The sequence below is a fragment of the Rhineura floridana genome, chromosome 2, assembly GCF_030035675.1.
Source record: "Rhineura floridana isolate rRhiFlo1 chromosome 2, rRhiFlo1.hap2, whole genome shotgun sequence".
Taxonomy (NCBI): domain Eukaryota; kingdom Metazoa; phylum Chordata; class Lepidosauria; order Squamata; family Rhineuridae; genus Rhineura; species Rhineura floridana.
In genome coordinates this window covers 169,238,725-169,259,795 of record NC_084481.1, presented here as the reverse complement: position 1 = coordinate 169,259,795, position 21,071 = coordinate 169,238,725, and the positions used below count along the sequence as shown (strand labels likewise).

Sequence of the window (21,071 nt, the reverse complement as noted above, 5' to 3'; positions counted from 1 at the left end):
GAATTGTATAGCAAATACCTCAAGGTGTAAAGTGGTCCTGCAAGCCAAAGGTTTTGAAACACAATACTTAATTTAATCATCTGTCTGACTTGATATGGCAGCTCTGTATTGTAGAATCTAATGTAAGTTATTTATTTATTTTGAAATTTAGATCCCACCCTTCTTCCGAAAGGGAGCCCAGAGCAGCAATAATAAAACACTAACAATATCTTTAAAAACATATTAAAAACAATTACAGTACAGACACAGACTGGGATAAGGTATCTATTTTAAAAAGCTTGTTGAAAGTGGAAAGTCTTCAGTAGGCACCAGAAAGACAACAGAAATCGTGTCTCTGGAGTGAATTCCAATGGGTAGGTGCTACAGCACTAAAAGTCTGTTTTCTATGTTGTGCAGAACTGGCCTCCTGATAAGAAGGTATCTGCAGGAGGCCCCCACCTGCAGAGCGCAATGATCAACTGGGCATATAAGGGGCAAGACGATATTTCAGGTATCCCGGTCCCAAGCTTTATAGAGCTTTACGCACTTTGAACTTAGCCTGATAGCTGACTGGCAGCTAGTGCAATTCTTTCAGCAGTGGGATAGCATGTTGGTGATATCCTGCCCCAGAGAGCAGGCGCACTGCCACATTTTACACCAGCTACAGTTTCTGGATCAACCTCAAGGGCAGCCCACGTAGAGTGCATTATAGTAATCCAGCCTGGAAGTTACCAGAGCAAGGATGACAATGGCCAGGCTATCCCAGTCCAGAAACAGCTGCATCTGTGTTAGACACCAAAGCTGGTAAAAGGCACTTCTAGCCACTGAGGTCACCTGGAGCTCTAGCCACAAAGCTGGGTCCAAGGGGACCCCAAGACTATGACCCTGCTCTTTCAGAGGGAATACAGCCACATCAAAAGCAGGCAATTAATCAATTATTCAGATTTTGGAAACCACCTATCCACAGCACTTCCATCTTATTAGGATTCAGAGACATCTGTTGGTCTTCATCTGGCCCACCACCGAGAGCAGGCACTGGTCCAGGGCTTGCACTGCATTTCTCAATTCAGAAGTTACAGAGAAATACAGCTGGATTATCATCAGCATAGTAACAACACCATTTCCCAAATCTCCTGATGACTGCTCCCAAGGGCTTCGTACAGATATTAAACAGCACTGGGGACAAGATGGTACCCAGAGGCATCCCACAGCAGAACTGCCAGGGAGCCAAAAGTGGTGCCTGGAGGATGTGAAGGGCTGGATGTGGGCTAACAAACTGAAATTTAATCCAGACAAGACGGAAGTACTGCTGGTCAAGGGAAAAACTGCACCAGGGACGGGGTTGCACTCCCCTTGAAGGAGCAGGTCCACAGTTTAGGAGTCCTCCTGGATCCTGCCCTGCTGCTTGAGTATCAGGTGGCTGCAGTACCCAGGAGTGCTTTTGGCCAACTCAAACTGGTCTACCAGCTGCATCTGTTCCTGGAGGCAGTTGACTTGGCCACAGTGACACATGCATTGGTGACATCAAGGCTTGATTACTGTAATGCACTCTATGTGGGGCTGCCTTTGAAAACGGTTAGGAAATTGCAGTTGGTTCAAAATGCAGCAGCCAGAATGTTAACTGGAGCATGGCTTTATAGACTCCACTGGCTCCCAATTTGGTTCTGGGCCCAATTCAAAGTGCTGGTTCTGACCTTTAAAGCCCTAAACGGCCTTGGACCAATATACCTGAGGGACTGCTTATGCCCATATGTACCTGCCCGGGATTTAAGATCAGCTGCCTCTGGTCTCCTCTGCGTGCTTGGAATAAAAGATGTTAGACTGACAGGCACGCACGGGAGAGACCTTTTTCAGCTGTGGCCCCCAAGCTCTGGAATACCCTACCCCAAGAAGTCCGCTCTGCTCCCTCCCTGTTGGTTTTCCAGAGCCTTCTGAAAACCATCTTGTTCTGGAGAGCCTGAAGATAGAGCCGGACACTGATTTTATGCCTTCTATGTTAAATTTTACCTTTGTAGTCCCTTTAGTACCACCCCCTATATATATATGCATGTGTGTGTGTGTGTGTGTGTGTGTGTGTGTATTGTATTTTATGTATTTCAATTTATTTTAATGTTTTTGTGATTTTACTGTTTACCATTTTATTATGTACGTGTTTGATTTTATTTTTGTAAGCCGCCCTGAGTGCCCTATTATAGGGTAGAATGGCAGGACAGAAATATTTAAAATAAATAAATAAATAAAAGACAATCACCCAATACTATTCTCTGAAACCAACGCAGGACAGAGGATCGGAAACATTGCAAAACAGTGCCTCCAATACCCATCTCACCAAGTCAGCTCAGAAGGATACCATGGTCAGTGGTATCAAAGTCATTGAGAGATCAAGTAAGAATAATAGGGTTGCATTCCCCCATCCTTCTCCCAACAAAGCTGATTTAGTCCCATAAACCAGGCCTGAACCAAGATTGACATGGGTCAGGATAATCTGTTTCATCTAAGAGTACTTGCAACTGCTGCGCCACAATCCTCTTGATCACCTTCCCTAAAAAGGGGGGTATTTGTGGCAAGGTGGTAGTTGTCACAAACCAATGGGTCTAAGGTGGGCTTTTTCAGGAACGGTTGGATCATCACCTTTTTCAGGGCGGCTGGGATCACTCTCTTCCACAAAGACATGTTGACTACACCCTGGATCCACTTAGTCATGTCCTCTTGGCAAGCTTTTATAAGCCAAGAAGGGAAAGAAGACACGTTGCTGGCTGCATTATTGCAAACACCTTGTCTACATTATAAACTGATCCCAAGAAATTGCAGCAGATCCTACACTGGATACTTTATTGGGGACTATAGTGAATGTTAGTGTGACATTAAGATTGCTATGGAAGCAAGTAACTTTACCCTCAAAGTGCCTTGCAAAGTGCCTAAAACTCCATTAACAGACTCTGGACAATACAAAAAGCTCCACTGGATGGCTACTTCAGGATGCATTCTTTGCTTCCCTCACTGCCACACAGTAAGCATGGTTATGTTGTTTCACTCGTACCTGGTTGGCCTCACAGCGACTCTTTTGCCACTTGCACTCTAGCCATCATCTGGACTGTTTCATTGTCGTTAAATCAATGGTGTATCAAGGTGCAAAACAGGCTCCAAAATGCCAGAGACAGTGCACAGGGGCAAAGGTGTTAAGAGCCCAATGTGTCTTGTTCCACAGCATGACAAGGGCTTCAAAAGGCTCATCTGTTCTATCTACTGGACCCTACCCCCTGAGCATTCATGAATACATTGGATTCCATCAGTCTCCATGGGCAGACCATCTTAATCTGCCCACCACCTCTGCAGGGGAAGATCATAGCCATAAATCCAAAAACCAGGAGGTGATCTGACTATGACAACAGAGTGACATCCACTCCTATCTCCAGATCACCCCTTCCTCCATCTGGAGCAAAACCCATATGGACGGGTGACATGTAGAGATAACCCTGAGCCAGAACCCTAGAGGCAGCGTCAGCATGGATATTAAATCACCCAGGACTACAACTGCCTCCACCAGCTCAGTCAGAGAAGCTGCCAGGCAGCAGGGTGGACAATACACGAGCAGCAATCCTAGTTTACAGTCTCCTTGGCCTCAGCACCAGATGTAGGCCCTCACAGCCAGCTCCAAGGCAGAGTGGTATCCTGGTGATTGAGAAGGAATTTCCATGGACCATAGCAACTCCTCCACCCCCGCCCCCCTGTAGCCTATGCTGATGTTGCAGCAAGTATCCAGGTGGGCAAAGCTGGATCAGAATCTTTTCCCAGCTCACTCACCCAGATCTCAGTAATATACACCAGATCTGCACCTTCATCCATGATCAAATCATGGGCAAGTAGTTCGCTGACAGGGATACAAAACATCACACATGGTACTGAAATAATACAGGAAAATGTGGACTGGAATGCTATGCACCAACATCTAGAAGAGGCTGTTGCAAAATCCATAACTTGTATATGGCAAAACATTCAAGCTCACATATGTCAACAGTTCACATGATAGTGCCTCTTGTATTTGCCAGCACAATACAGATGTCATAACTTTTGTGCCATTAACAGTGCAGGTCAGAAAGTGCATACTACTGACATCACTCCTCACAGAGTATATAAGTGCAAAAGTAAAAGTATATTTCAATCTTATTTTTCAATCTTATTATTAGTTTGCCTCTGTGCTGGAATTGCTTTTAGTATGTTTTTTTAAAACCTTCCCCCCCAAACAATATGTTTTTAACCCTTTTTATTTAAGATGTTTTTAAAGCTTTTTTTAAAGAATGTTTTTAAAGTTGTTTTGTTTTAATGTATTTTAAGGTCTGTTTTTATGATGTTTTAAAGTATTTTTACTGCTTTTGTTTGCCGCCCAGGGGTCCTGCTGGGAGGAAGGGCGGGATATAAATTAAATAATAATAATAATTTTATTATTTTTGTTATACCACTTAATAGAATAAAAATCTCTAAGCAGTTTACATAAAAATAAAAATACAACAATCAATAAAATTTCTAAAAAACGAGATGAAAACAAAATGCAACAGAATGTATATCACAAATACAACTGTGCAGTGTGGAAAGCAAATAAATAAATAAATGTCAGAGTCCAAGAAAGCTTGGGTAAACATGTAAGTTCTAAAAAGACATTTAAAGGTCATTACTGTCTCCACCTCCTGAAACACCCAAGGAAGGGCATTGCAGAGGGTGGGTGTTATCACTAAGAAGTCTCACTTCCACGTTGTCAGCAAGTGACAATCTGCTAGCAAGGAACAACCAGCAGGGTCTCCTCAGAGGATCTTAAAATTTGCCTTGGTCTATACTGGGGAATGCAGTTTAATAGGTATCCTGGTTTTTACAAAAGCATGGACTGCTTCATCATTTTTATATGAATATTGCAGAAGTTTGAAAATAATATTCTCTCTTATTCAGTGGACAAAACATACTTCAATTACAATCCTAATATGGAAAACTAAACAATGGCCTACAGACTAGAAGCGTTCAATATATATCCCAATTCCAAAGAAAGGGGATCCCAGGGAATGCAGTAATTATCAAACTATTGCCTTAATATCCCCATGCAAGTAAAGTAATGCTCAAGATTCTACAACAAAGGCTCTTACCATATATGGAGTGAGAAATGCCAAACATCCAAGCTGGATTTAGAAAGGGAAGAGGCACCAGAGATCATATCGCAAGCATATGTTGGATAATGGAACCAACCAAGGAATTTCAGAAGAAAATCACCCTGTGTTTTAGATTACAGCAAAGCCTTTAACTTTGTAGATCATGAAAAACTATGGAATGCTTTAAAAGAAATGCCACAGCATCTGATTGTCCTGATGTGCAACCTATACTCTGCACAAGAGGCTACTGTAAGGACAGAATATGGAGAAACTGATTGGTTCCCCATCAGAAAGGGTGTGAGACAGGGGTGTATTTTATCACCCTATTTGTTTAATCTGTACGCAGAACATATCATACAGAAAGTGGACCAAGATGAAGGAGGTGTGAAAATTACCATACTACTAGCAGAAACCAGTAATGATTTGAAATGAATGCTGGTGAAAGTTAAAGAGGAAAGCACAAAAGCAGGACTGCACTCAATGCCAAAAAGACTGAAGTAATGACAACAAAATATTTATGTAACTTTAAAGTTGACAATGAGGACATTGAACTTGTCAAGGATTATCAATACCTTGGCACAGTCATTAACCAAAATGGAGACAACAGTCAAGAAATCAGAAGGAGGCTAGGACTGGGGAGGGCAGCTATGAGAGAACTAGAAAAGGTTCTCAAATGCAAAGATGTATCGTTGAACACTAAAGTCAGGATCATTCAGACCGTGGTATTCCCGATTTCTATGTCTGGATGTGAAAGTTGGACAGTAAAAAAAGCGGATAAGAGAAAAATCAACTCATTTGAAATGTGGTGTTGGATGAGAGTTTTGCACACCATGGATTGCGAAAAAGACAACTAATTAGGTGTTAGAACAAATTAAACCAGAACTGTCACTAGAAGCTAAAATGATGAAACTGAGGTTATCATACTTTGGAGACATAATGAGAAGACATGATTCACTAGAAAAGACAATAATGCTGGGAAAAACAGAAAGTGGTAGAAAAAGAGGAAGGCCAAACAAGAGATGGATTGATTCCATAAAAGAATCCACAGACCTGAACTTACAAGTTCTGAACAGGGTGGTTCATGACAGATGCTCTTGGAGGTCACTGATTCATAGGGTTGCAGTAAGTCGTAATCGACTTGAAGGCACATAACAACAACAACAACAACGCCTAGCCCACAGTGAAGGGGTCCAGTACCCTCCTGCTATATTGATGTGAACTGTTTGGACACACACAAACTTCTGTGGCCCAATTAAAAATATATCCATGATTAACTGGAGATTGCACAGGCTATGAAGCAACCTTCTATTTGTGAAAAGAAGCAAAGTGGAGCTATCATGCTCTAAGGGCTAAAAGGAATAAGCGAGTTGTTCTCCATTGCCTTCATGTACACATCTGGGTGGAGGACGATATGCCAAATTTATCTGGGGAGTAACACAATGTTGGAGTGTTTATATGCTGATGCTAATGTTAGAAGCCTCAGAACCAATATGAGGGAGCTGGAGTGTTTAAAACAAGAACATATATACAGTGGCATAGCCTAAACCAAGTGGAATGGAGAGAACCAGTGAGGTATGGTTATCCTAGACACAAACCATATAGCAGGACAGGGAAGTTCATGAAGGTCACTACTACTGCTAATGCACACAAAGATATAAACAGTTATAATTCAATCAACAAAATTCCACCTAATTAGAAATATTATGCAATATCTCCTAGAATGGGTCATATTCAACTGAATCAGAATAATGTGCTTTAAAACATTATATTATTTCCCCTCATCATACTTTTCCACATTATAAACTTACATTTAATGGTTGGTCGTATAACAAGCAAAATGGTTTTATTGTGGCTTTCGCCCCCCTCCTCCAAAACCCCCAATTTTCTAAGACCCCTCCAAGTGCCCAATAATTTTGGTGGCAGGGGAAAAAACTTGACAAATTGCATATTGTTATGGCTGCCACTTTCGTCTTTCTCTCTGACCAGTGCAGCACCATCATGGAGATGCAAATTGCCCCTTCCCCTCTCATCAGATCAATCATCTGTTGAGAGGAAAGGGAAAAATCTGCATCCCCATCAAGACACAGGAATGAATCTGATGAGTGGGTTAGGAAAAGTTCGGAGTTGCACTCTACAGGTTCAGACAACTACTAATTCTCAGTTATCACTTTTCTCTGGCCTTTTACAGCTGCAAGATATACACTCAACAGGTGGAGGTAACAGTGCATGGATCAGCTGGGGGGGGAAGATCTGTGTGTGTAGTGTGCATGTGGAGTGTCCACACACACCACTAGCATGTGGCCTCTGGAAGATTGACCCAAGAATGAATCCAGTTCTCAGGCCAAAAAGGTTAGCAATTCATGTTTTAGAATAAAAAAAAGCAGGCATGCGTATGGAATAGAAGTGCATGAATTAAGTGACTACTCAAATTTACATTGGCATCCTCTCCTCGACTTACATCAGCTGGATAAAGAAAAGATACCAACTAGTTCTTCTTAAGCCTGCAGAACTCAAAGATATGCTGGCATCTGGGTTCCACACTGACACAACACCATGTTTATGCAGACACAACTGTAACACCAGCCCAACTCTGCGGGTCGGGGTAAAAACATGGGCTGCATCTGGGATATAGTTGGGGAGTAGTGGGACTTGAGCTCCTATGCTTGGTTAGACACTGATCTTGTTCCTAGTGATGACATAATGTAAGACTGGCAGAAAACGCAGGATGAGTAAAAATAGTTTTAACAGAGTCAGCGGAGAGCCCAATACCACTTCTTCATCCAAATCATCTTACTCTACCTCCCCAGCCACAACAGAGGATGGGCTCCTCATTAATTCTGCACAACTACAGCAAAGCCACAGCAGTATATAAAAAGGAACACACATCTCAGGTAAACACAGTGAACAGCGTATTTCATTTATTTATCAAAAAGTATGTACTGCTGAATAGTAAAAAAACCCTCTAAGCAGTTTACAAGAAACCTTAAAATTATCAATTAAAAAGTTAAAAACAAGTAATTATAAAAAATTAAGCTTAGAGATATAACATTCTGTCTGCATGTCTGGATAACTTAAAACACACAAGTAGAAACTTTGGTGAAAAGACATAGAAGCCCTGCTAGAACAGAAGGCTGGCAACTCTAATATCTTGGTGTTGATACTTCAGCACTGATGTTGTTTAATAAAAGGTTTGTTTCATCTGTTCCTATGTGGTAAGAGCTAGCACATAAAGATTCCCTTTCATTTGTTATTCATTTCAGCTGTCTTAATGGTGGGATTCACAATGGGAAGCAAGCTAGTGTTGGTTAACAGCTACATGGCCATGAACCTGTAATACCTTATCCATGCAGGACCAATCTAGAAAGTCTCTGTCATATTTTCCTGCTCTGGAACACCTTAGCTGTGCATTGGGTAAATTGGCATTATTCCTACCTCCCTTTTCTGCAGGAATAGGGGCTTCCTTGAACTCACAGCAGCTACACCACCAGGAGAAGGAACCTACAAGCCACAATTTTGGGTTCAACCACCACAGCCACCAAATACTATGCATCTCTGACAATCTCAGGTGTGCCGCTGTTGATAGGCCCTTCCCAGCCTCCTTCACATGGAGCCTGTGTACAGGTTCAAACCTAGAACCACATGTATTCTAAACAAGTTGGCATAGAGAACAACAGCTTTATATAAATCCTCCCCATTCCTTGTTTATGCCTGTGGGTAAGAGGGCTGGGAGACTACAAAGGCCCCATTATAAGTTTTCTCTTGTAGATATTTGATTAGGGAGTTGCTCTGTTGAGTGGGAAATCTGGCTTCTACTGGGCATGTCATCTCTACCTTTTTTTTGCATCTACTGGCTGCTAAGGCTGGCAACTACAGTAGGGCCCCACTTTTCGGTGCCCCGCTTATATGGCACCAGCGGGGCAATCAGCTGTAGTGCGGGGAGTTTCAGGGGCCAAGCACTGTCAGCTGGAGCTCCCCGCGCTACAGCTGATAGTGATCAGCTATAGAGCGCAATCAGCTGTAGTGCAGGGAGCTCCAGCCACTTGGCAGCGCTTGGCTCCTGAAGCTCCACACGCTATAGCTGATCGTGCGCTACAGCTGATCAGCTGTAGCACGTGATCAGCTGTACTGTAGAGCTGATCGCGTTGGAGCAGCAGCAGGCTTCAGGCTATGTCCCACTTCCCAGCAATTTTCGCTCTTCGGCGGGGGTCTGGAATGTAACCCGCTATATAAGGTAGGTTTTGCATTGTGGTGGTTTGTTTTAAGATTTCTCCAGCCTAGGACTTAAACTGCCATCTCTTATTTTCCATTTTAATCCTCTTTCTTGTTGATCTACCAGGGAGCTCACAAGGTTGCTTCCCATGATTTTGCTGTAACTACCATTTCTGTTTGTCCATTGGCTCCCTGCTCCCTCCTGGTATAAGCCAATTCCTTTTGATCACAGACAGTGTTCCTTACTGGGCCTTGAACCCTTCTTCTAGGAAACCCATGGATTTGGGAGTAAGCAAGCTAAGATTCAGAGGTTATGTTGTGATTGCTTTCTGTTTATTAATATTTTTATTAACTTTTAAGCTGATGGTTTATATTTTGTATGCAATGATTTTATTGTCGTTTATATGTAACCATCCTGGAATTATTTGATTGTAGGGCAGGATTATAAATAGAATGACTAAATCATAAATACTTTCTTCCAAATGAGCTATAGAGCTGATTGCATGTTGTAACTTGAAGCATCCATACTTCATTCCCTGTGTGTGCCCTGTGCATTTTTGCCTAACAGAAGTGTGACTATTAGTAGATTGTTTGTGATATAGAAGGAGATGAACTGCAGGAAGCAGCATGGCTACTGATTTATTTATTATTTTATTTGATTATTATTTGATTTATATCCCCCCTTTCCTCCCAGCAGGAGCTACTGATGGCAACTGCTGGACTGTGGTGACTGCAACATGGTGATCTGAACTAGTGAGGACACTAGTGTGTTTTTGTGACTGCTAAACTGATGTGAGAGGAAGAGTGGCAGTGGGGATGCGTTCCACCACCATAAGAAATGGACTGGATCCTTCCAGTCCTGGCTACTCTGCAGTTATCAACACACAATGCTGTTTTTTGCAGGTGTCACTGGTGTTGTCATGGATGCTGTGGGAATGTCAGTCAGTTGTGTTCATTCTTGTTTAAAGTAGCACTCTTTTGTTGTTGACTTTGCTGCTGGAAGTGCATAGGATCCCAACTTTATTAAGCTACTGCTACACTGACTTTAGCGGCCACTGACAGCCGAGCTGTGACTTTTGGTGCATTCCCACACAATGGCAGTGATGAAGAAAAAAACAACAGGAATGTGATCTCACACAAATCCCTACAATAATCAGTTCTGGGTTGTGGATTTTACCATACCTAAAACCTGCACAAGCTTTTAATCAGATGCTTGTATGGGACTTATCCAGAGATACTATTTGAAAATGTATACATTTTGCGGAAGTCTGCAGTACTAAAACACATGCATGCTACTGGTTCAGGATAGCAAAGCAGTTATCTCAAATTGACAGCATAATCTAGAAAAAAGTGCCCTACCCCGATAAAGGCATGATTAACTTGGTCTTTGCAGAAAACCTTATTCAAGAAAAGTGAAGTAATTCTTCTCTAACAAGGAAGGTTGAAATCAAACCAGGACATGAAAATACCTGACACAGGTGAAGACCTACCTATAACAAATGACAGAAAGCTATAAATAACTTGATAATGGATGACTTTTCAGCAGCTTAAGTTACATAATTTCCTATTAGCTGCTATGAGAAGGGCTGCTAAGTAATGCAACCACAAGTGTGTGCTTTAATACTGTTGTATGTAGTAAATTTTCTTTTTGTGTGGTAGAAAACATAACCGAGGGAGTAACACATAAGTGATACATATGTCTCTCACACAGATCTTTTACCCTCATACAAAACTAGTGTATGGGGTGTTTCATAGCTAGCACATGACATCTGTGGAACTTCACAGACATCTTCATTGGATCAGGTGCTTCTATGTTTACTCAGAACACAGTTGTCTTGTAAATTTGTTGTGGTGCATTTTAGTAATGCAAAAGCATTTTACCACCATAATGGGAAAATTAGTTAGTCCTAATTTACTGTTCTTCTGTTCTTTGCTTTTTCTTCAAGTTCTGTAACCATTTCAGTAAACAGAAAAACCACAATGGATGAAATGTTAAGTTTCATTTTTTGTTTCAGTCTGTGACTATCTACAGTTGAAGAACAAGTAACATATTCATAGTTATCAAATAACAGAGTAGAAAAGATTGCTAGGGTAATCTAGTGAGGCTTTGTTTTGGATTTGGGAGGCAGGTTCAAGTTCTACCTTTTCCAAAGACTTGATATGCGACTGGAGAAAACTATACTGAAGTTACACTACAACACACACTTGGGAATCAGTTCCATTAAACTTGGTGAGACTTACTTTCAAGTACATGATAGAGAAGATTAGACTAGACTATACATCTCCATTACTCATCTGTGGAATGATAATATTAGCAAGCTACATAGATGTTTTGAGGGCAAACACTATATTGTGCTTTGCAATTTTGAAGTACTGTGTAAATGATTAGCAGTGTATGTAACAAGCTTTAACCTTTGACTACTGAGCCTACACATGTTCTCTCATGCTACTAATTGTTTCAAGTAGTAATACAAGATATTCTAGTTGAATGTTTTGCTTTTAGCTTCTATAATTAAGATTGTAAAATCATAAGCAGTCTAATTTTGAAGCACTAAACAAACAAACAAAAATCGATCAAGCTCAGGTCAAAACAGCCCTACAATATCTAACCTATAGTCCTCCAGTTATTGCTGAGCTACACCTCCCACTGTCGTCTACCATTGGCCATGACAGCTGGAGCTGATAGGAGCTGTAGTTCAGCAGCATCTGAAGGGCTGCATGTTAGCCATCCCAGCAGCAGATGAACCAGTCTCCTTTGCGTCAGAAGTTTTATATCCACAATTCTGAAATATTTGTTCTATTTATTATTGTTGTTACTGTTAGCATTATATGTATTGCCTCCCTTTGACCATTAGGCTCCAGGATTGGTTACAGTAATTTAAAATACAGTATTAAAAACCATTAAAATATATTACAATCACAGGAATAGGGTGCGTCTTGAAAACACACTTTTCAGGTGCTAAAGGCCATGATAAAGAGGTGCATCTTTAGCATTCACAAAAACTGCACAGCAAAGGTGCTACACACACCTCTGTAGACAGGGAATTCCACAACTTAGGGGCTGCCACAGAGAAAGCCCTCTCCCGGGCCACTATCCCCCAGACTTCTGATGGTGCACCCAAGAGGGTCTATAGGAAAGGAGACTGTCTCAGGTATTTGGGGCCTATGTCATTTAGGGCTTTAAACATTAACGTGAGTAGCTTGAATTGGGCCCACAAATGAACTGGCAAGCAATGCAACTGTTTTAGAACAGAGGGTTATATGAGTTCTAACAGCAACACTAGGCAGTAATCCACTGCATTTTGGACCAGTTGAAGTTTCCAAGTCATCTTAAGGGCAGCCTCACGTAGAATGCATTACAATAATCCAATCTGGAAGTTATCAGAACATGGAGTACAGCAACCAAGTAATCTCTGTCTAAAAGGGGCCAAAGCTGGCAAACTGGTCAGGATGGGAAATAGGCACTCCTAGCCACTGGGGCCACCTGAGGTTCCAGTGACAATGTTGGATCAAGGAGTATCCCTAACCTCCTTCCAGCATAGTGCAACCCCAACCAGAGCAAGCTGTCTTCCCAACTCCTGAACTCAAGAACTTGGAATGCATAACACCTCTGTCTTTTCAGAATTTAGTTTCAGTTTCTTGGCCCACATCCTGCACATCACTGCCTCCAGACACCTGTCTAGTTCCTCAACAGCCTCTACCGATTCAGATGGAACGAAGAAACTGAACCCCACTGCAATATGGCAATTCTTTACAACTGCAGATCTAACTAACGTAGACCACCACAGCCCTTGGTATGATAGTAAATTCTGGCATTTAGTTTTTCCCTTTTCAAATCTAGTTTTGCCCAAGAAATTGCCAACACATCAGGAAGTGGAATAGAAGTCAGACTTTTCATTATTTTGCATCCTGAACATGTCTAAATAACAGAAACACTCACCACTATTACCAGTTGGTTTGGGGCACTGGCAAACTGAACTATGACAAATACATTTATGAGATAGGGTGCCCCTCCTGCATCAGGGAGCAAAGGAAGTGATCGTCATCATGTTATGCTGCCAGCTGTAGTCAGGCCTTCCAGTTAAAACATGGAATTATTCAACCAACAGTACACAATGATTGCCAGCCAGTAATTTCCAGTTACTGAGGACGATCCAGCAGCCAGACATTTTGCAATGCAATCTGGAGTGCAAGCACTATACACATCCTAAATCAAAATGCCAAGAACCACTTGCGGTGTGACCTACTAATCATTTACATCTTCTTGCATGTGCTCTACATAATCTATGTGAACACATGTGAAATGTACAGATTAAAATTGCAAAACCGATATACTAACTGGCATCCCGTGACATGTGCTCATTATTTATTTTATACTTGACACTAGCTATAGTTCAGCAACTACAATCCTGAATCCCCTAAACGAATAACAGTTTAGCCACATACTTCAACGGGCTATGGATTATAGCAAGGGGCGCGGCTGGCAATTCTACAGGCTAAAACGGGACACTAATTAAGTTGTCAAGCCCATACACTAAACTCCTGTTTCCTCGTCCTCCGCCTTCATCCACAGCGCGGGGCGCGCACGTGTGCTCGTGGACTGGGTGTGACCAACACAACCTCACCAGCCGCATGCTGCTAGTAGGCGGCACAGGCCCCGCCAAGGACAACTTTCCTCAGCCTACTCAAGCGTTTTGTGGGAGAGGGGCAGCTTCTGGGGTTCCGCCCCCTCCACACTGTGAGGTGTGTGTGTGTCCTCATTCCCTCCGCCCCAGAGGAGAGAAGGGGCCTGTCACTTTAAGAGAAGGCCCGGCTGCCGGGGCCGCTGCTGAGGGAGCGGGAAGGAGGGGCTGGATTGGGGTTGAAGCCGGGGCCTGGTCTAGTGGGTCCCTGTTGCGCTGCCACCTGCCCTGACCCGGGAGCCACCGCATCTTACCTGGGTGCGTGGCCCGGCTTGGGGCGGGGATGGCTTCTGAGCTGCCCGCCCCGATCTCTCCTCCCGGCCTGTCGCCCCGCGCTGCGTTGGCGCTGCTTGTTTCCTGCCGCGGTGCTTCTCGGCTTCTGCCTCGCCAAGATGGCGGCCGCGCTTTTGCTGCTGAGGAGGCGGCGGCTGCGGGCGCTGGGACGGCGGCGGCGGCCACTTTCGCTCACTGAGAGGAGAGGAGCAGGGACACGGGGAGCCATGGCGGGGGGGAGGAGAAGCGCCATGGCCAGGCCAGAACAATCGAACTCGGCACTCCTAGCTGGCAGTCCGAGCCCCAACTTAGAAATACTCGGCAGCGAAGTAAGCTGCAAACGCTACACTGTTCGCGAGCCCACATTCCATGCTTTTCCCCCCACGGAGAACCCACAAGGACCCCTTTAGCATCGATTCGTTCGTTGTTCGACTGATTGGGTCTGGTGGTGACGGAAATTGCCGAATGGTTTCGGCCGAAGAAACTAGCGTGAGTTGGCAATTCTCGCGCGAGGCACTAGCAAAAAGCTCGCGAGAGTCAAATTCCAACAGGAGCTCCCTGCAAATGACGTAGTGGTTGACGTTACATCTGTGGTGAGGGGTGGGGTTGTGCTGATCCTGGTAGGCCCCATATAAGTGCTGACACTACAGTATTTGAAGAAGAGTAGTTGAAAAGACTTATTTCCAAAGCGAACAATCGAATCTTCGCTATTCGCTGCTAGTGGTTTACATGGTTTCTCTAGCATGATTGTGCTAATGATCTGCTTTCGGTTAAAGCCTGAAAGAGGGCATAGAAATAGCGACAATTAAAAAAAAATTAGCTAGATAACTGAATTCTCTTCCTCAAAGGCTCTGTCACCTACTATGATTGTACCTGGTAGCTATTTCCCTTTAAAAAAAAATCCCTCTGCTTCTGCCACTTCAATAGTAAAAGGGTTCCTACTGTGGAAGTGTGAGATGTTTATTTATTATTTGATATATATCCCACCCTTCTTCCTGGCAGGAGCCCAAACAGAAACGCTAAAAACACTTTAAAACATCATAAAAACAGACCTTAAAATACATTAAAACAAAACAGTGTTAAAAACATTTTTTTAAAAACAACTTTTAAAAAGGGTTAAAAACATTAAAAACACATTAAGCAATTCTAACACAGACGCAGACTGGGATAGGTCTCAACCTAAAAGGCTTGTTGAAAGAGGAAAGTCTTCAAAAGGCCCCGAAAAGATAGCAGAGATGGCACCTGCCTAATATTTAAGGGGAGGGAATTCCACAGGGTGGTTGCTGCCACACTAAAGGACCATTTCCTATATTGTGCAGAATGAGCCTCCTGAAAAATGGTATCTGCAGGAGGCCCTCACCTGCAAAGTGCAGTGATTGACTGGGTATATAAGGGGTAAGACGGTCTTTCAGGTATCCTGGTCCCGAGCTGTATAGGGCTTAGTACACCAAAACTAGAACCTTGAACTTGTTACTGTTTTCATTGTCTAAACTACCTTGTAAAGAAATTTAAGTCTGTAAGGTGCCACAAAATTCTTAGTTCTTGGAAGGAACTTTTTTCCTAAAAGACAGAATATAAATTATATGTATCCAAATTTTTTTTTATTTATATATCTACAATAGAACAAGATTTTCCTGCTCTTATCTTTTAAAATCTCAGGTATACTTGCAGACTGAGAATGGACAAAAGGAAGTGCATCACACAATGCATAGTTAAAACTACAATTCTCTACCAGATGATGGCCACTAACATGGGGAATTTAGTCAAGTACACACAGGACAAGCTTATCACTCCTTCTGATGGCTATATGCTGCAATATTGCAGATACCAGAGAACAGCAGTGGAATAACAGTATTGTCTCAGGTGTGGAGCTTCCCCAAAGACAGATAGCTGGCTAATGGGGTTAAAAATAGAATGTTGGACAAAATTGGTATTTGGTCAGAAGTGCAGGGCCCCTTCATGATGGCCATGCCACACTCCCTTTTCAACCTTCCCTCCTCTTCCTGTCTTGCAAGTATGTACTCCACTGCAATAGATGTCCCTAGGAGCCAATCAGCATGAAAGGGGAGGCTGTGTGTTAGCTACTGAAAATAGTCTTCTCAGTGGCTGACACCTCCTTTCACTCTGATTGGCTCCAGTCACCACAAAAGGATAAGGACTCTTCTCAGTGGCCAACATGCTACCTTTTGCATGCTAATTGGCTCGTACATAGAGATGTCACTGGGACTCTACTCCCAAAAAAGTGTGGGGTCTACCAACCCCAGCAACCTTGAATGACTACATCCTTGCCACAGCAGCAGGGCTCTTCTTAGGTTCTTAGTGTGCACATACCAGATAAGTGGCATTTTCACATTGATTATCTATACTGCTCAGGCAGCGGTTGAAGGTGAATAGTTGGGAAGTTGTTTATCCCTCAAGGCATGCACACAGTCCATCTGAACTGCCCATTTGAAGAATGAGTGCCACCTTCCCCTTTCTGAAGCTCTAGAAGCTTCTATGATGTTGCTTTGGACCCATATTTGTGAAAGCAAAAAAAAATCACAAGGAATCAAAATTTGTATTATTTTTTAATTTATATCCTGCTCTTTCTCCCAAAGGATCCCAGGGCAGCAATTTTAGACAAAAACATTTCAACTGTCTTGTGAAGAGATGTCTTGGAAGGAAACCATCTAACAAAAAGTCATTGTTTATATTTGAAATATACTTACATTTTAAGAAGCTCGCATTCGTTCAAATTCCAATAAAATAAAAATGCTTTGCCCTTCTATTTGAAACTAATTAACTCATGTATACTTCAATTGTACCTGTTTGCAAGTAAGTGTGCTTAGGATCACATCCTTAGAGCTCTGCTGCTATAATGCTATGACTACAGGCCGTTTCTATGTATTTCCCCCTAACACACACACACAAAAAAAGAAAAGCTACCTTTCGAAACATCGAACACAGTTTAGTACTGCATCACAGTTCATGCAATTCACATTAATTTGTTTGCAAGGAAAAAGCAAAAATCTTATATTCTATGTCATAATCAAATCATGTCTGCAATCCTAAGACTACATACTTGGATCCATGTCCAACTGAAATCAACCAAACTTTCTTCAGAATAACATGGTTAGGATTGGAAGTAAAAACTAGAAAAGCTACTTGCTTTTCCCTTTATATAAGCTCATGTTGTCCAAGCAATGCTGTTATCCATGGATATTTTATGCAATAAATAGCTTTCTATATTGGTCTGGGGCAGTTTTGCAATCTAGAATTGAAAACCTGTTCCAAACACATTACTGCAGATATTGTGTATGTGGGGGAAAGAGCTGATTATCCTTAATTAATATATTTCCAATATTGCAGATGCTTCATGTGAGTTGGGTTGCTAAGGTTATTTAAAAAAAGAATGATGAAAGGGTTGAAAACTCCCTTCCCTTTGGTCAGGAAGTTAACAGTACTGCAACATTCATGAACTTTAGTCCTAGCTAGACAATCTGGAAAATTCCAATGTAGTGAAGATCTGTGGTTCTCTCAAATAATCTGAAAATAGTGAACTTGACTCTGAGCCTACAATGGTACAAGTAATACTAGTAATACACATTGTGTTTACATGAGTACAAACAATATGAGGGATATGCCTCCAACCCTTTCTAGAATTTGTTCCATTAATGGAAGTCTTCCAGTATGGCTAGCAACAAAGAAATTTAAAAAGAAACAGTTTCTGCTATTTGTCTCCAGTGCCTGGAGCTGGCAGCTGACAGTCTAATTCTGAAGGGAGGGCAAAGTGAACGGCCAAATCACTATCTTCCTTCTTGATTCTTGTGGGAACCTGGAAACGGTAATCTTGGATTGTTCGAAAAAAAGGATTTTGACACAGTGCAATGTTATACAGGGTTTGGCGAGATAGGTCTCCAGCAGGCGATGGCAGTCTTGCAGCTGGAAATGAGATCTTAGAATTGTTCATTTTTGGAGGTGAAAGGGCAGAGGCAGCAGGAGATTTTGTGTTTTCATTCCTGTCTTCTGTCAATAATTGCCTGATTTCCTCTTCTAAAGTCAGAGTTACCTTTGTCTGTGGCTTTGATACTGGCGACAGTTTTCCCCCCAACACCTCAGTCTCTTCTAATACTGATTTACAACAAACTGGGCCTCTTGTTTCTGTTTCAGATTCTATATTACTACCACGAGCTGTGGCCCACTGATTATCACAATGATTTACTTTCCCCTCTTCTTCAGAGTTGTCTTGAGCAACTTGATCCAAGAGATGGACAGGACCAGCAGTGAATGTTTTAGGGAATGCTGCCCTATTGGAAAGTGTTAAGCCAGCAGTATCCCTTTGGTTTCCTTCCTCCTTTGCTACTTTTGTTCCGAAAGGTTCTACTTGTTTTCTGACGAGGAAACCTTCCTCGTTTAGCTGGTACTTCTGTATTGCCCTCTCTCTTCGTTCCTTGTGAAAATCTGCCAGTTGTCTAAGCTCTTGTGGTAGCTCCATGCAAGAGATCTAATTAAAAATCACATACATATAGATCAGAACTGTAGTAGACATTTATTGTTATTGTTTCAAGAACAGTTATATCTATATGGAGCTAAACATGATACACTGGGGATGCCTACAACTGTTAAATAACATCCACTGAATTAAAAGACATTTGGAGCATTCCATCAAGTACAAAATGCATTAAATGCTAATCTGCTATTCTGTCAAATAGCTTTGAAGAGGGGGAAAAGGTAAAAGAAAAAACTTCTTTTCTGTAACACATAAAATAGTATAATAAGTATGCACAGATGAGCAATTTTGGCAGACCAGATATGTTAATGCCAAAAACCTCTTGCTTTTCCCCCCAAAGAAAACAAAGCTGAGTGCAAAAAGAAGACAGGTAGAGCAACCCAAATCCTAGGCTGGAGAGCAGCAAATCCACCACATCTGAAGCCCTGCTGTTCATGCTGGCAAGGCAAAAGATGAGGAGGCAGTTAGATCCATGCTGGCACAGTTGAGAGGCCTGAGGATCCCCATCCTGAAATATCCCATTTCAAGGGCTCTCTACTGCTTACCACCAGCAGGACTTTACTGTTCACTCAGGCAAAGTTGAGGCCTCTGCTGTGGCCCAGCCCTGTCATCACCAATGATATGCTGATAGAGAGCCAGTGTAGTGTAGTGGTTAAGGTGTTGGACTATGACCTGGGAGACCAGGGTTTGAATCCCCACATAGCCATGAAGCTCATTGGGTGACCTTGGGCCAGTCACTGCCTCTCAGGGGAAGGCAATGGTAAACCCCCTCTGAATACTGCTTACCATGAAAACCCTATTCATAGGGTCGCCATAAGTCAGGATTGACTTGAAGCCAGTCCATTTTTTTTCAGAGGGAACACTATTCATCATCCTAATCCCACCCCCATCATGCATCACTGGGGTAGGGGTGCATGTTATTTCACTATTATTGCTGCAAGGGATATTTACTCTTGTATGGTGCCCACCTCTTCAGTCCCTAAAACTAACAGCACCCATCCTAGATTATTTTAAGCTAAAATCTTGAAAAACAGATGTGTAATTTTTTAAAAAATAAACCACATACAATATAATCAAATACATTGCTAGGGATCCTATATTGGAAGGGCTGTGGCTGAGTGGTAGAGCATTTGCTTTGTATGCAAAAAGTCCCAGGTTCAGTTCCTAGCATCTGCAATTAGGGCTGGAAAGGACTCCTGCCTAGAAGCCTGGAGAACCACTGCCAGTCAGTATAGACAACATTGAGGTAGATGGACACATGATCTGACTCTGTATAAGGCAGCTTCTTTTGTTCAAATAAAACAACCATAAATCAGAGTGAGCATAATGCAAGACCCATTGGGATATGAGATTAAAGTATTAATATCAATAGATTCGGTTATAAGATTAAGACCACAACCGCAGATGCTAAAGAGAACAAAATGTAGAAGTGAATAATCCTGCATTAATTTCAGAGATTACACAGTGAAAACTAATGCATCCATGACTCAGATGAATTACCATGCTCTGTGCTATCTGTGTGAACCAAAACTGAAATGCCAGAAAGCTTTTTTTAAACCTTTTGTGGAAGTAGCTATGCTGACAGCCACAGTAAACAGAAAGATTCTGTATTTCAACCAAGGCTGAATCCTGTCTTCTCTGTATTTTCGAAAGGCATGCGACTAAACACTTTTGATAGACACACTTCCAGAAACAACTGTTGGCTGATATTTCTGAAGATGTGTTTACTATACATTTTCCAACATGTGAACATCCAAACATTACAGAAAATACTCAAGTAATGCACATTAGGAATATGGCAACCCATCAAGGTGTAAAGCAGTCAAAACTAAGCCCTCCCCAGAAAACTTGGTACCTGCTATCTTTTTGGTGCTATGCAAGTATTTTATTTTCTTAATATTTTTAGATGTTTAAGCCACTCAAGTTTTTTGTTTTATACTATCTGTCACTTGTTGTTTGCCACCCTTGGCTCCTTTGGGAGGAAGGGCAGGATATAAATTTAAGAAACAATAACAATTTGTTTTTTATTTTATCTTCTGTTATTGATGGTTTTACAGAATTTTATTGTTAATTGTATTATTTTTCCCTTGTAAGATGCACTAAGAGCATGCATGCTTAATAATGTGGAATAAATAAATATAAATTAAATAAGCATTGTTTCCATAATCAAAATATGTACCAAAAGGAATAAATACCACAAGAAAGAACACATTCAACCACTGGCATCTTTAACAGAAATAAAATTCTGATATGACTGGAGAAAATTGATTTGGATTATGACTATCCAGTTCACTACAATCTGGA

The 21,071-nt window shown here is 41.9% G+C and overlaps 2 protein-coding genes across 10 annotated transcripts in view; both read right to left on the bottom strand.

Annotated features, from left to right (window-relative positions):
• Nucleotides 1-14,743, bottom strand: part of INO80 (INO80 complex ATPase subunit) — a 166,431-nt gene extending 151,688 nt beyond the window's left edge. Inside the window, exon 1 of one of the 3 annotated variants that reach the window (XM_061611396.1) lies at nucleotides 14,260-14,743. The gene's annotated coding sequence lies outside the window, so the exon portion shown is untranslated. Of the gene's footprint in view, nucleotides 1-13,856; nucleotides 14,066-14,259 lie in introns of those variants that run through there. The other 2 variants (XM_061611394.1, XM_061611395.1) reach the window with 2 other exon arrangements.
• A 2,117-nt stretch (nucleotides 14,744-16,860) lies between these two features.
• EXD1 (exonuclease 3'-5' domain containing 1) overlaps nucleotides 16,861-21,071 on the bottom strand; it is a 43,832-nt gene continuing 39,621 nt past the window's right edge. For all 7 annotated transcript variants that reach the window (XM_061611399.1, XM_061611397.1, XM_061611401.1 and 4 more), the window contains one exon: nucleotides 16,861-18,761. In XM_061611399.1, coding sequence (XP_061467383.1) covers nucleotides 17,988-18,761 — 774 coding nt within the window. In that variant the 3' untranslated portion in view covers nucleotides 16,861-17,987. The remainder of the gene's footprint in view (nucleotides 18,762-21,071) is intronic.